At 43.4% G+C, this 16,956-nt stretch overlaps 1 protein-coding gene across 1 annotated transcript in view; it reads right to left on the bottom strand.

The window, feature by feature from the left end:
* The window catches only part of CSMD1 (CUB and Sushi multiple domains 1), a 2,292,800-nt gene that overhangs the window by 777,481 nt on the left and 1,498,363 nt on the right, over positions 1–16,956 (bottom strand). The window contains exon 9 of the mRNA XM_019488443.2: positions 15,729–15,853. Within this exon, the coding sequence (XP_019343988.2) occupies positions 15,729–15,853 (125 nt within the window). The remainder of the gene's footprint in view (positions 1–15,728; positions 15,854–16,956) is intronic.

Consider the following 16,956-nt stretch of genomic DNA (forward strand, 5'->3'; position numbering starts at 1 on the left):
GGGGAGGAGAAGAAAGGGGAGGGGGAGAGAGAGAGTGCTCATTATAGCAATTTCCAAATATTTGAAAGGCTACTATAAAGACGATGGAGAACAACTATTTACCCTTGTCACAGAGGACAGAGCATAAAGCAACAGTTTTAAATTTATAACAAAGTAACTTTGGATTAGATCTCAGAAATGTTCCCTACTGTTAGAACAATAAGGCAGTGAAACAGACCACCCAGGGAAGTTATGGAATCACTTCAGTGGAAGTTTTTTAAGAGACAAATGGATAACCATTTGTCAAGAATTATTAATGACTATAAACCCTGCATTTGTAGAAGAGCTTGGACCAGATGATCCTGAAAGTCCCATGTAACCCTGTGATTCAGCAATCCTTGATAATCTTTAAATGGGAAATTGCTTCCACTTAATTGTTTTGGCTTGGGATACAAGTGATCCTGAGGAGTGCCAGAAAGATCTACTCCTGTACAAATGAAAAGATAATATTTTAGCCATATGTAAGGTGACAAAGTTCTTCCAATGTTACTTTTCTGCGCTATTGGGAACATAAACACTGGTAAATGCATTGTCTGACTAATGTAGAATTCTGACATCTGATAGGTTCAGAAAAGTAGTATGAAGCCTGAGAAACATGTTATGGAAAACTGTGAAAAAAGCCTTGACATGATAATAGTATTTTTTTCTTGCTTTGTGAAAAATTAGAAAGCTGTTTCATAGAACACCTAGCTTTGAGTATAAAGAGTGATTTTTAGTTGATCATCCAGCTCAACACCTTGGATATGTCTACATTTTTAAATGCTTAGTAGGTCCTATACTCATGGTTGTAGTTGTGACTTGTAAAGTGTCCTTTACAGCCTCAGAAACCAAGAGATAGAAAGTTTAGAAGAACTAAAAGGATTTTCATAGAACACTACACACCAAAGCAAAGCAGAACTTAGAGCATTTCCAGTTTTATAGGAGATATGGTGAAATTATAAAAGTGAATTACAGAAGCAAAGCTAAAAGAACTCACAGAATAAAGTGCTCATCTGGAAAAGTCTCAGATAGCATGCTACAAGATAGATTGATTTATGGTATTAATAATTAGGGTATTCAAAGACAATTGCTCACAGAGGAGAATTTAACCAGCTTGAAGCTGATAGAGCCAAGCAAGTGAAGCACTTACAAGGTTTGCACTTAGAATGCACAGACAATCAAATACATTCAACAAACAAAATGAAAAACTGAAAGAGACTCAGGACTCTACTAGTGTTTCTAATGTGGAGAAATTCAGTTTGGATCAATTTGCAAATTATAAATGTGGTGTGACAAATACTTTAAGATTGTATATTTAACTAGAAAATAAACAAAGTGGCCATAAAAAGTATCTTAAAGTCAGGGATTTCAATCCCAGAGAGATCATGGCAACATGTGGAAACCATTTTTTTTTTTTTTTTTTTTTTTTTTTTTACATTGAGGGAAGAAGGCACTGGTAAATGGCAGAGAAACTGAATTAAATTTACATATCAAGGTAGGAAAACAAAATTCCAAAGGAGTTTTTAAACATGATTTCATTGTCATCTCATGCAGACAAAACAACATTAAGGAAGGTTTTGAAGAGAATATAAAGGTGTTGAAGAGAATATAGTATATATTAGAAAGAATTTGCAACCAAGTGGGCACATATACACATGATGCCATGTCGCCATAGCAAAGCATAATGGCAACATAGTGTCCACAGGCAAAAACTGTAACGCCACCATTATGTCACTGTAGAAACGTGCTTCCCCAATAAAGTGTGTTGCTACAGTGATGTAGTAGCTAAAAATAAATGCACCACTGGTGCAGCACAGTACAGGCTGTTACTGTGCCATCATTTAGTACTTCCAAAAGGAAGTATTAAATGACAACACAGTAACAGTGGCACCATAGGGGCATGTGTAGATTTGCCCAGAATCAAGAATTTGCCATAGCAGAAGAACAAGAAACCAGGTGGCAAATTTGAGAATTGTAATGAAGAAAACAAAAGATTTCAACACACTTTATAGCTCTATTTTGACAATCTGCATTTCCCACCACATTTCGTTGACATGCTTCATAAGTTACTCAGGAGCACTTTTACACATGCTTTGGGGGTGGAGGGGGACAGTGCTTTAATTAGAGTGGCTCAGAGCTTTAATTAGAGTGGCTCAACTTCTCATATATCAGTGTCCCGCACTTAACAATGGCGGCAGGGGCACTTGAACAAAAGCTCATTCAACACTACATGAACCTCGGACTGATACACCAAATGCGGGAGGATGCTGGAGTGCCAAAATTATCACACTCCAGCAGGCTCAATTAAGTGAGTCTCCTCTGATGTGTTGTAATTACACAGCATCAGAGCAGCCTCCAAACGCATGTACTGGCACCCCTGAGGACTGAAAACCCCAGTCAGGGTTTCTGGACTCATACCAGAATGGTTCCAAATATGGAAAATAATTCAGCAAGGTTGTATTTCATCCCTGACATACTAACATCCTCACAGAAATGATCAAGAATAAAGTACTGGTAGGATTTGAAGGGGTCAGAGAATTGGAGGCAGAATAAGTTGAGGTATGCAGATAATGGGACACTCCCTCCTCAGCCCCATTTGCCCCAGAGCTGATATCTCTTAATTGTTCATCCTTAAAGAGACAGTCCACTCTGTTACAGGTAGGCAAAACTTGTGAAATAGTAAAGACTTTGACTTCAGTAGCAAAAAGGAAGATTACTGCTAACTAAAAAAATGAGGGCAAGTTTATTAAAGGCACTAATATGACTGACAGAAACATACATTTGTGAAAGTAGGACATATATGAAGAAGTTAGAAAGAAAATTATAAGCATTTGGGATAATTTGTCATAAAAGAATTTGAATACGCAGTAAGATTGGAAGAAGGCAGGGTAGAGATGCACCTTACAGAGTAGCTAAATCAGAGATGCATATGTTTTCATAAACCAAAACTCACTGTAAAAAGATGTTACGAAATTACATGCACAGAGCAATCTATCTAATAGAGAGAATGATTTGAATACAAAAGACAGGGAAGGAAGGAAGGAAGGAAGGAAGGAAGGAAAGAAAGATGGATAAATTCCATATTTGCAACCATTCTGATGCCTCTTTTGAGTACAAATACTACAGCATTGGCTAGGTCACGGTGACCAGCTGCAGAACCCTTGGGATTTCTGGTTTTGGTGGATGGACCAAATTAAGAGACTGGGCATGCAAAAATTAAGGCACTGATAAATGACCAAATTAAGATGTGTGCATGTGATGGGCTTGGGAAACAAAGGAAGATACTGACAGGACAGAATGTGGATAGTATGATGACAACAAAGAAACCAATCAATGGTACCCAGAGATGAAGAGTCATCACAGGAGGAGAAAGGATACAAAAGGAGACATTTCAGAGCAGTAAAGGGTCCTCAAGGCCACTGTGGACAGGGGGCATACCACCAGCCTGTCTCACCCAGCCCGCTCAGAGGGGTAGGCCTCAGCCCTTGACCTCCAAGGCTACTGATATCTGACATTCAAGAAAGAGCCACAGAGTGAATCTTGGGTACTGGACAGACATACCTTCCATCTGTGACAGCCTTAGGACTGATAGATATAAAACTGGGGGGGGGGGGGAGGGGGGAGGGAGGCAGCATATTTTGCTTGCCTTGCCTGCATTATTCTTATCCTCTATGACTGTGTATCAATAACATTGGCCTATTACCAAATGGAAGAAGTTATGGTCAATCTGAGGGTTTGGGACCACCTGGAATAAGGGTCATGAATCCCATGCTAATAGTGCCCCATGCTGTGAATTTGCAGCAAGGGGGCAAAATTTGCTTCCAGAATTTCCTCATAGCAAAAAAACAACAACAAACAAACAAACAAACCCTGAGAAAAAAAGTGGCCAGGGAGATGCTTTGGCTACTGGCCAGAGCATCTCTAGTATTTCATTTGTGCCCCAGATGCTTCAGCATGCTGGGAGCCAGGAGGAGCAGGGAAAGGGCAGTTGTCTGAAATGGGAACATTTGTCCCTCACCAAAGTGCACATGCAGGGGTACAAATTTACTTTGCTACTATGCATGCCCCTGCATATCTGGATGCTGCCAAAGGGGTCACAAAAGCTAATCCAGGTAATGGGATACAAAACTGTAAGCCCCAGTTTAGACCATACTTAACAAAATCTAGTCTGTGGATGATTTCTGCTTCTGCAATTTCATTTTCAAGATTCTTTTTTACATTTTTTTTAAACCACTTACACTGAGATCAGTGATAGCCTGTCCAGAGAGGTTAAAGGTTTTACAACAGGCTTGGAACTCGGTGTTCTCTCATTCTTACACATAAGCATTGCCCTTTCTGTTTACTATAGACAGCACAGGGGCACTGTAAGCAGGTCATAGCATGTATGACATTGGTAGAGATGCAGAGTTTTTGTAATCATATCACTCTCTCTATTTGATAAACTTCTCTGAAAATGTCCTTTCACAGAATCTGATAAAGTAAGGAACTGCTTATGAAATCATCTGTTTTAGTTAGTGTATAGTGTAAATACACCCTGCTTTCAGCCTGACTTTGGACTAACACAGCTATCTCTTTGCAGTAAGATTGGAAGCAAACCTGAACTGATGCAAATGGAGAGGGGAAGTGAAAGGAAGAGAACAGAAAGAAAGGGAAGGGAAGGGATAGCCTAGAAAAAATATAATAGAATGTTGAATGCCAGGGAAAAGATAGTACAAAGACATAGAAGATTGGATTAGATAATGTATAAATACAATAGCAAAGCTAACAGAACCAAGTAGAGAAAATTTATTCACCACATTGTTAATCCTTTTGATGAGGATGGTACCTGATTGACTGAGGAAGATTGACAGAAGAAGAGGTACATACTATGTACTGTTTAGCATGGAAGAAAGTGTGATCTTACCAAGTAAGTGTAGAGTTAAAAAATAATTAGTACCAATGAAAGTCAATACTGGGGCTTCTCCTACTTTGATCAATGAATCTGTTTAATCAACAGAGCAAATCAGGACTGACATCATTAGTGAATGAAGAGCAACTCTCTACACCTACACTAAAGAAGTAGCCCAGGTAATAGGTTTTGTCCAAGTAAAGAAAAAAGACCAAAAGAAAAAAAAAAATTGCAACACTGATTCAGGACAATCTTGAACTTAGGTGTTAGTCACAAAAGCTAAAATTAAATTGGAAGGGAATTTTCAAATTAAACCCTACCAAACAGCAGCACTCCAGGATACTCTGGATGACCATTCATCATTTTAAAGAAGTGTTTGAGACTTTGGAGGGAATAATAGCCTAGATTTATATCCAGGCCAGAGTACAGCTATACTGCCTGTAGCCAAAACCAATTCCTTTTACCCTCAGAGAAGGACTGAAACCAAGCTAAACAGTCTCTTCTTTTCCCCATTTGTGATGTGGATTAAATAAAGCAGCAATTTCCCTTGTGTAATATGAGGAGGGTTTATTTTGCTGAACTGACTATCCCTCTTCAGCAATATAGTTATGACTCTAGACACCCCGATGGGGCCATGAGAGAAGGCCATATGGAACCTAAAGTGAAAGCCAAAGAGGTAGGTAGTGGGGGATGTTAGACACACTGGGCGCATCCACACAAGCATGCAAATGCTTTTTGTAGCATCTCAAAGCCCTTTGAGACTCTGCAAGAGGCATGTGTGGGAACAAGAAAACCTTCCCGGTGCTGCAAATTGGCAGTGTGGGAGCAAAATTAGACCCCTGGAAATCCAGGGGTCAAAAAATACCCTGCAAAAAAAGTGGGGTGGGCACCATCCAGGACCATGCCCTGAGGCAACCAGAGGCTTGGGTCTAACATATGGCATCTCTATGGCTGTTCTTAGCCCCAGTGCTGAAGCACACTGCCTACCTATGCAGGGCAGGCAGCATGCCAGCTGCAAGGAACTGGACCTGGGCTCTGTGCCAGTAAGTAGGAAGTGGGGCGGGGTGGAGCAGGGGACATAGAGACCATGGGGAGGATCCCTACTGGCCTCATCCTCTGCCTGCTCTCTCTGGACCCCTTGGATCACTGCCCCACCCAGCCCCATTCCCTGCCAGCTCCTGCAGCCCCCCTGATCCCTGCCCCGCCCAGCTCCAGCATCCCGGCAATTAAAAAAAACAAACAAAAAAACCCCCACACTCTCTGGCAGTAGCAGCTTCTATTGGAGTCACTGGGGCCTCCTGGCAGAGCCCCCTCCCCCCTCACACACAGTACAGGGTAGCAGGGGGCAGCAGGGCTGGCCCCAGCCACCTGGCCCCCACAGTACCACTGTCCCACTGCAGGGTGTGGCCATGGTTGGCAGGGCTCTGTGCAGCTCCGCACACTGTTGGGCACCTGGGGCCACTGAGGCCGAGTGGTGCTGGGCCCTGAGTGACAGCCACAGTTGCCCTAGTTTCCCAATAATGCATGGAGCCATGTGGAACCCAGCCGATATGGGCTGCACCTGCACAATGGGGCAGCGGCATTGTGGGTGCCAGGCAGCCAGGGCTGATCCCCACTGCCCCCCCCCCCCGCTGCCCTGTGCCATGAGGGTGGCTCTGCCAGGAGGCCCAGTGACCCCTGCAGCCGCTGCTACTGCCAGTGAGTGAGGGGCTTTATTTTTTTTTTAAAGTCCTGGGAGGTTGGAGCTAGACAGGGCAGTCATTGGGGGTGCAAGTGGGGGATGTGTGGGGCTGCCATTGGCAGGGCTGGGGTTGCAAGTGGGGGGTGGGGCCAGGTGGGGCAGCCTTCGTGGGGGGCTGCAGGAACCAGCAGAGGATGGGGCCAGATGAGGCAGCCAGTGGGGAGTCTGAGGGTGCAAACGTGGGATAGAACCAGGTGGGGAAGCCATGAGGGGGCTTCAGGAACTGGCAGGGGATGGGGCCAGTAATCCAAGGGCCTGGGGGAGCAAGTGGGGGTGGGACACATGGGCCCTGCAGGGGGGTGGCACCCCTGTGGGGGCCATGTGGCCCCTTTTGGGGGGCTGTAGCCACTGTAGGGGGAGCAGCCTGTTGTAGGGGGACTGTAGCCCTGGGGGCAGGGACAGCCTGAGAGCTGTGCAGGGGGGGCTGCACCTTGCAGAGGACAACAGACCCACCCCTCTTGAGAAATCCTCCCCAACAACCCACCCCCACAATCCTCCTACACCTATGCACCCCACAGCCCCCCCCCAGCTTTCCATAGGCAGCCCCATCCCCCCATTCCTCTTCTCATCCCCTTTCTGCGAACCCCATATCTCCCCAGCACACATCCTGTATGCCTAGCTGCCAGACAGGATGAGATCTGCTGGCAGGAGCTGTGGCTGCAGTGGCAGCTGTCCCTACATTCTGGTTAGTGAAAGGGTCAGAGGGAGCTCTAACTGCTGTATGTTAAGAAAATCAAAGGCAAACAACAAAATATATAGGTATTTAGAATTCATTTTATTATGATGATAGGGACACTGGTAAGCTTTCAAATTGCTTTAACACTGTAGATATATCAATAAAACATTACCAAAATCATTATCTCTCTGTCTCTTTCTCTTGCTCGCTCTCTCTCTATAGTGGCCTTTTGCTTTAATTGTGAAGGGACATGGATTTAGGAGTATTTTACAGAGTAACTTCAGGATTTTTCAGTTCTCAAATAGGGAACACCTGAATTCCTGCTAGGGAGGCCTGTGGCAGGACCCAGGCAGAGAAGCCTGCTCAGAGCTGGCACCTTGGACCCGGTTGGAAGTGACTGACCTTCTGGCCACTTGAGGCCAGGAGGACATGTTTTGACGGTTCAAAGCAGGCCACCACACTGGAAACATCTTTCAGGCGATAGCTACTCAGATGGCTGAGCAAGGGCACACATGGCAGTAGTGCCGTACAAAGGCCAACTCTGCAGCCATGGTCCTCTCTGACTGTGACCTTCATGGCACCTGCCAGACCCGGAGGGGCAGATGCCTCTACTGGCTGTGCAGTCTCCATATAGGTCTGGCATGTGCGCAGTAAGTCACAGCCAGGCAGCAGCCCCCACTGCCAGACTGCTGCGGTGGGTAGAGGATGCAGGGAACTCCCAGGGCTGCTTCAGCAGTCCAACTGGCACAGGGGTACCAGGTATCCCCAGGTACCAAGTGGCCAGGCCCCAGAAGCTCCTGAGAGTGAGTTACCCTGAGCTATTTGCCAGGGTAGCTTTTTCTACTGATGGGGCCAGGACAGGACAGCTTTTCACACTGCTGGGGCCAGCACAGGAGCTGGCCCCAAGCTCTAGCTCCCCCTGCCTGAAGATCCAGGAGGAGCCAGGCAGGGTTATTTTGCCCTCAGTGGCACAACTTGCATCACACCAAAGTGCATGTTCCAGCATATGCACTGAGGCAAAAAGCCCTGACTCAAATTTGCACCGCTTCTATTTGAGCTGCTGCTAGCTCATGTGCCTGCGTGTGTGGGCGTGCCCTCCGAGTCTGTTTATCTTGACATGTGAGAGTGGTGTCTAAATTGAATTTCTGGAAAAAAAAACAACAGGCTGGTGAATAAAAGTCTTAAGCCAACTTCTAAAGGAGATGCTGATAATGCAAAATAATATTCTTCCATAAAGAGATATGATGATCTTAATAGACTCCTTATTACTTCTATGTTAGCATCTTGCATGAGGAAGATAGAAAGTCCTTATATGGATATTTTATCCTAACTATTGGCATCAATCTAACTAGTCTAGAGGTAAACTAGGACACATAGGGAGGTTTGATACAAATACATCGTCTACATTAAAATAAAATTGTGATGCCATGGACATTAAATATTTTCCTCACAGCATGAAGCTCAGTGAATAGGCTCTTTTTGAAAATATGAGCCCCAAAGAAATTAGTAATACTAATAGGGATTCTGAGGACATTGACACCATCATTTTCTGTGGCCCAATTTTATCCTAAGAATATCCTTAGCACTACGAGCAGGCATGCTTGTTTGAAGTCAAAAAGTTACAAATCTTATTCTGCTTCTGAAATGTGGCACTCGGCACAAGTGTGAAAACCTAAACATATGCTTCATGCCTTTCTTGGCCATTAGTTGGGGTCAAGTAGAATTTTTATTCCCTCATGAATGCTTTTAGACAGAAAAGGTCTAAGAGGTTCTGATTAAAAGACTGTATCACTAACTCCAATGCTCAATAGCTAATAATGAACCCTTCCTCCATGAATATGTCCTATTCCTTTTTAAATCTGGATAAATAGTCAGCTTCCAAAATATCTAGTAGCAATGAATTCCACACTTTAATTACTTGCTGTGTAAAAAAAGAAATGCCTTTTGTTAGTTTTAAAATCATTACCTACTAGTTTCATTTTGTAACCCCTAGTTCTTGCGTTGTGAGAGACAGTAAATAATAAAACCCTTTTTACTTTCTCTTCACCATTTAGTGTTTTGTAAATCCTGATCATGTCCCTCCTCAAGTGCTGCTTTTCTAGCCTCTTCAGTCTCCCTTCACATGGAAGCCCCTCCATACTATTTAATCATCCTTGTTGCCCTTCTCCATACCTCCTCTAGTTCTTCTATAACCTTTTTGAGGTGTCGGGGAGAGAAATGGGCACAGCGTTCAAGGTATGGATGTACTGTAGATTTATAAAGGGGCATTATAATACTTTCCCCTTTATTTACAATTTCATTCTTGATAATCCCTAAGATTTTGTTTGCTTTATTGATGGCTGCTGAGCACTGATGTTTTTAGTGAACTGTCTACAATGTCTCCCACATCTCTTTCCTGGGTGGTAACAGATAATGTAGAGCCCAGCGTGTAGATATAGTTTAGATTATTTTTTCCCTTTAGCTGTTCCCATAGCTAAGGTCAAAGCTTTTTTACTGAGGTATGCTGATTCTCAGTACTAAAACCCCAGAAACGTCTGGATATGGGATCTCACACTTCCACTGGAGTGATGAATGCCAAACCCAGGATCACAAAGGATTTTTTTTTCTTTTTACCTACATTAGATTGGCACAAACTGCATGGATGTGTATTGTGCTGGTGGGGTGGGTTGCCTTCCTCTGTACTGTGTGACCTACAACCTTTCCCTGGGATTTATGAGTATATATTAACTAATTATTTCCATGCTACTGCTCCTTGGCCTTTATCTGTGGCATATTATAGGGGTCCTTGACATTTCAGATATTGCTCCTTGTAGCTGTGGATGAGAGCTCCAGGTGCTGATTTTGGGAATTCCTTTTGCTAATGATAGTTTGTGAATGCAGAAACTTGGATTCAATTGCCAAAAAGGCCCTTCCAGGCCTATGATCATATGTCTAGGTCTGTGCCCCAAAAGTATTAATGTCTCCTCACATTCCATTCAGGGATATATGAAGTCCCCCATTTCTCTTAAAGGGAAGCAACATTTCCATCATGTTAGCATCCAGCTTAATCTAATTTGCTTAAAGGGAGGTGTCCTACTGAGATCCTGTTTGCTCAGATGTCTCCTTGAATCAGTGCATCTCACTGACAGAAACAACACTGGCTTCACTATAAAGTAAACGATGATAACAAATTATTCCACCTACCTCTTGCCAAATACCCTAGTGGTTATGGCACTTGATCAGGAAGTGGAAGACCTCCTTTTGGTATTCTTATTTTAGGGAGTAGCTATACTACAGCAGACATAAATATTCTAGATAGGTGACTTGGATGCATACAAATGTTATATTTAGATCATCCTAATCAAGGTTAGGGCAATGTAGATGGCTGTGAAAACATTCACAGGGCTTAGGTTGCCTTAAAAATGGCATGCCTGATCTTAAGTTTCATAGATTTCATAGACATTAGGGCTGGAAGGGACCTCGGAAGATCATTGAGTTTAGCCCCCTGCCCAAGGGGCAGGAAGTCAGCTGAGGTCATAGGATCCCAGCAAGATAAGCATCCAAATTTCTCTTTAAGGTGTTCAATGTAGGTGCTTGAACCACCTCCGATGGCAGGCTATTCCAGACCTTGGGGCTCAGACAGGAAAGAAATTCTTCCTTATGTCCAGCCTGAAATGGTCTTGCAGTAGTTTATAACTCTTCGACCTCGTCATCCCTTGGGGCGCTCTGGTGAACAAATGTTCCCCCAGATACTGGTGGTCACCCCTTATAAACTTGTAGGTGGCCATCAGGTCACCCCTGAACCTGCGCTCAGTTAATTCACCTGAGAGGAAAACTAAATTTAGACTGATAAAGAGTTAACCCAACTTAGTGAATGATTGCATGTGTTCACAGCACAGTCCCAGGCCTGGACAACTGAAGAAAATGCCTAATGTTCAGTAAGAGATTTCTGGTCTGGATGCATTACTATCCATAAATTGAAAACACATAGAAAGCCACATGCTTATTCACAAATAAACTTAGTCATTCTGTTCTATGAATAGTTTAATATTAGAAAGTTTTATTAGCTGCCCCAGAAATGTATCTTTTTATTGAAATATGTTCTTACAATTTTCTCATAAACATTCTTAAGATTTTCTGTTTCCTCTCCCATCCTCCCCATCCCCCTACAAAAGCAATCTCCTGTCTACTAGCTGTTCTCTATAAAATTATGAATTCAGGTAACAGGTTTAGGATTGTGGGCATGCGTATTTGTAGGGGATGTATAGTAATGTCCATTGACAAAGTATTATTGTTATAGTCTGTAACGTTAAGTTGTTAGAAATATTAAAGCCTTGTCACAAAAAGTGTTATAATCTCATAACTCCCATTAGGGTATTTGATAACTGAAATCAATGGATATTGGGAGTGCAGCTCCTTCCATGATTTGTTCCATGTGTCCAAAGGGAATGAAAATCAGACTGAGGAAAAAGAGCAGGGTTTAGGGGAATCTTAGCTCTGATTATAAGGAAGGCATTTAAGTAATTCAAACTGTTCAGGTTCTGAATGACATTTCTTTGTCACGTTCAGTCTCCATACATACATAAAACCAAATTACATGGTTACACAGAATATAATAGCTATAACTATACTAACACATTTTTAAGCCAGGTACTTCAAAGAAAACTGCATTTGCAGAAAATGACTCAATTCACACAACAAAGATTACAGAAAGCATGAGAAATGGCTTTATCTGAACCTGTTCTCATTAATGAAAGGACAGTAAATTTATTGTCCCCTCAGGAAATGCAATGCTTTATTGACATTTTTCTAAGCTATTTTCTTTCTCCTTTAAAATCTACATTTAAAGAAGTTATACTTACAGTTATAGTCTTTAATTTGAATGCTCTTTATTTAAAGAAAAACAAACATTTCTGTTCTCCATCAGTTTGCATATCTATCTTTGGCTCGGGAATATAGATAATTTATTAATTATCACCAATAGAGATTTTGGGGACTGATAGGTGATTTTTAAGGAAGCATATCAGCTGATAATGATCCAATTTCCAATACAAACTTCGTCCAGCTAGTCAGTCTGTTGTGGTGGAAGGGGAGACGGGAGGAAAGGGGCATGGGGGGAGGGGCACATCAAGGCCCTTGTGGTAAGGGAGGAGTGGGGCTGGGGCTGGGGCTGAGACAGGCACTGCCCAGCCGGGGTGAGGTGGGGCACGGGACAGAGCCGTGGCTCATCCAGGGGGTGCAGGGAAGAGGGGACAGCTCCCGCTGCTGAGCGCACTTCAGGAGGGCATGGAGGGGTGAGGCATGTGCCCCTGTATCTGAATGGGAGGGCTGGGAGGGGCTGCAGCTGTGTGCTGGGGCTGGGGCCAGGGCTGCACTGGGCTCTTCCCGGTGCACGGGGGCGGGGTTGGGTCAGGCTGTGCTTGGGGATGGTGGTGGTGGCACTGGAAAGGGGCTATGGGGGGGCTGCAGCCATCCCAAATTTTGCCAAAGCCCCCTCTGTAGTCCCCCTCCCAGTGCCACTGCTGCCTGCCCCTAGAGCAGCCCCAGCCCAACCCTTCCCCCCACATGCCAGGAAGAGGCTGGCACAGCCCCGGCCCCAACTCACAGATGCAGCTCCCCCCATCCCCCACACTCAGATCCAGGGGCAGACACCCCTGCCATGCCCTTCCATGGTGAGCGCAGCAATGGGAGCACCCCTCCTTCCCATGTCCCCTGGATGAGCCATGGCTTTGTCCTGCCCCTCCCCAGCTAGGCAGTGCCAGCCCTAGTCCCACTCCCTCCCTCACCAAAGGGGGCACTGATCTGCCCCTATGCTCCTTCCCTCCACCCTCCCCTTCCATCACAACAGATTTACCAGTTGCATGCATCTCTCCAAGCTGTTGGGCTGTGTTCCTCACTGCCTGCATGCTGTGTGGCAGCTGTGCACCTGGACAGGCATTTGTCAGCCAAATGATTGGCCATATCAGGCTGATTTCTGATACAAACAATTTTCTTTATATCAGTGCTGTTCTGATATTAGACTGATGTGTCGGTCCACTTCTATAATTTATCCTTGTCTGAAGTACAAAATAATCATACAGATATGTTGGAGTTGTCATTATTTCCTATTGTTTGTTTTATTTTTAAGCCAATATTAGATTCCAGAAAGAAAACTATAATTTAAATTTTACTATAAGTGTTAACTATGTAATGTTAATGACCTAATTTTAAGTTTCTAGATGCACCCCAAATTCACATACTGAATATACAAATTAAATTTTCAACTTCAGTAAAAAGAAGAATGGTCCAGTGTTTACAGTCTGAGACTCAGAGGAATCAGATACATTCCCTGCTCTCCCAGAGTCTTCTTTTATGACCGTGGGCCAATAACTTCCTGTCCTAGGCAGAGCTCTCTATCTGTATGGGGAATAACTACTCCCCTTTCTCTTGTGGCTGTTGTGTAGATAAACTCACTGATGAAACTGACTCTCTGAAGATCTGAGAGACAATTATTTTGAGACTATATAGGTATCTAGGACGGAAGAGAATTGGGCAGTCAAGTTGTATAACATTCATGTCCATGCCCAAATGGTATTTACCATACCATATTTTCTCAGATACAATATGAACCCTTCACCAAAAACCAGCTGCTGGAAAATTGAATTTTATTTATAAGTGAGGAATATGGTAAGAGCATATTCTGCTGCTTATTGGGTGCAAAAAAAATATAAGTTATGGAGCAATCCACAGGGATCAGAAAATGAGCAGGCTTAGCTCCTTAGTTCCTACTACTCCATTACTTACTACAAAGAAATATCTTTTTTCTTCATCTTGCTTTTCCAAAACAAGGTGCATATTATATGTCACTGTGTATGGGAGAAAATACATAAATCTTCACAGCCACAAAATCTGCATTTTTGCAATCCAATTATTAAAGCCTAAATGAAATGTTTCAAACAAATTCATACTTACAAATGGAAATGCACTGCTGAATTTGAAGCAAAATATGACTTTGTCTTTTTGAAAATTTTGGAATTTTGTTCTGGAAAAAATTCTCCAGAACAAACTCAATGTGTGATGCTGTTATACTTGCAGTGTGGATGTACAACATCCACATAACCAATGAAAACACACAGTTAGCTATGCACTGACCAAGGAGTTATATACACATGCACCTAAGCATAAGTCCTGAAAATAAAAGAATGGACAAGGAACTTCTCATGTTTTACCCCCAAAGGTTGAGTGATTCAGGCATTTACCCAGGCAGTGAGACACTCCAATTCTAAAACTCCTTCAACCAGTGAAATTATCCAGTTCCCTGTAGGGTGTGGACAGACCCAGGCCAGATAGGATCAACTGGGTCAGCGAGGCTGGGTCAGCACCACTCCCCCCATAACCTGTCATGCCAAAGCTGGGTCAGCACCTCTCCTCCCCCTGCTGCACTGGATCAGTACCACCCCTGCGTCCCCCAAGTTCTAGTCTGAAACCTTGCTCCTAATGGGACAGAAATTTCTCATTACCTTCCAGCCATTTTATCCAATGAATATTATATGTAAGGGGCAGTAGCTCATCTTCAAAAGAAGGGCCCTTCCACAGAGATCCCACCTGCCCATCTCTGTGCTCCATCTGGTGCTTTGACAGTGGGGCTGCATCCAGAGGCAGTGGTGGCACTGGCAGCAGCAGCTGGAAGGAGCTGCCACCCCCAAGGCTGCCATAAGCTGAGTCTAGATGCTGTGCTACCCCCCCTCCACCTTCCACATGCACCACAGCCTGGGATGCCCATCATACCTGGGCTGGGTGAGGCTTAAAGACCTACTGTAGACCAGAAAGAATTACTTGGTTGGCCAGATCTGGCCTGCAGGTCATATTTTGCCCACCCCTGCCATAATACCTCTAGAGTCAGCTGAGAACCAAATCCTAATCTGGCTGCCTGGCCCATCTTCTCACGCTAATAGGCAGTGCTATCTGCCTTCCCTAGCTTGGAAGGAGGGACCAGGCATCCAGACACTAGCAGGATTGGGCACTCAAACTGACTCATCAGGCATGACAGGCTGCCTATCCAGGTGAGAGGCCAATCTTACCATAGCCAGGCTGCCTGACTACACTTCCCAAGCCAGACAAGTAGTGATACCAGCCATGGAGACCAAGGACCAAATCTGAATAATGCAAGGACCCAATCCTGACTGTACCACCCTTTCTAAACTTGTAGATCTGTTGTTAATACTAGAGGACAAAAAACTTTTAATACTCCGTATTGCTACAGAAAAAACGATAGTTTTGTTTTTTCTGGCAAGGATGGTCAAAAGCAAATGTTCCTGAGTGGATGACAGATTTTGAACATATACAGATACCTATAACTTGTTCTACCTTTACTACAATGTTCAATTACTTTTCCCGGAAGGAATTAAGCCATACCCTTGTAGACATTAGTAAAAATTAGTACTTACCACGACAGATTGGCCTGTGGTCACTCCAAGCTGCCAGCGTATCTGTCACTCTCTGACAAGTGATGCTCTTAGAACCTTGGAGCACATAATTATCTTCACAGGAGAACTGTACGCTAGCACCCACCCTGGAGAAGAGAGAGAATAGTGGAAATAAAGAAGTATAGTTTGTTGCAGGCAGGCACCATCAAGAATTCTTCACCAAAGGGCAAATACAAAAATATGATTTCTAGACCCTAACCAAAGACAAAGGAAAATGATATCATACACACTATCCAATATTTAACTGGAAAAGGGTTATATCTGGAGAAGAAACACACTTTATGTAATCCATCCACCATTAAAAGAAATGAAAATGTATAATTCATCAGACCATATGCTATTCCACTTTCTATCTGTAACAGGTTATCCAGACAGGTTGTGAACTCTCCATCCTCGGCAGTGTTTAGGACCTGGGTAGACAAAGGATTGTCTGGGATGGTATAGTTAAGGATGGTCCTGCTTTGAGCAGGGGGTTGGACTAGATGACTTCCTGAGGTCACTTCTAACCTTAATATTCTATGATTCTATGATAACTGCCTAAGTGTCAGATCCTAGTCCACCTAGTAGACATATAAATGGACACAGACACCTAAGTGCGTTCGTAATCCACCTCATTCAAATTCTCAATAATCCACTGTGTGATTTATTTTGTGATATGTTGTTGTCTACATCATAAAAAGTCATAAAAAGGCTAAATCATAAAAAGCAGCGGGAAGACTTCTGTATTAATAATTTCATTTTCCACCTTTTGTATTAAGGGGTTGACAGTGACCCAGGCAGGGTGAAATGGGGCCCCATTTAAGCACTTAAATTCACTTAGGCAGGTAATAGGTGAAGTAGGATTTGGTCCACTGTGTCAAATTTAGCCCTCCTTAATATGACTTCAGTAAGTTAACCCAAGGGTAAATTTGGTCTTAAATATAGAGAAAGCTGAAACGTGCTCTATATTTAAGCGGAAACTTACCATATGCATAACTTCAAAACCCTATACTCCAGAATCATGGAATGATAGGGTTAGAAGGGACTTTAAGAATAATTCAATCCACTCCTTTGTATGAATGTAGGACTGCTATTTCTAAACCATGTCAGTCAAATGGTATCCAGCCTTCTCTTGAAAACCTTCAGTGAAGGATATCCTACAAACTCTGCTCAGCAGTTTATTTTACTCCCTTACTCTTCTAATAGTAAG

The sequence above is a fragment of the Alligator mississippiensis genome, chromosome 1, assembly GCF_030867095.1.
Source record: "Alligator mississippiensis isolate rAllMis1 chromosome 1, rAllMis1, whole genome shotgun sequence".
NCBI classification, from domain to species: Eukaryota; Metazoa; Chordata; order Crocodylia; family Alligatoridae; genus Alligator; species Alligator mississippiensis.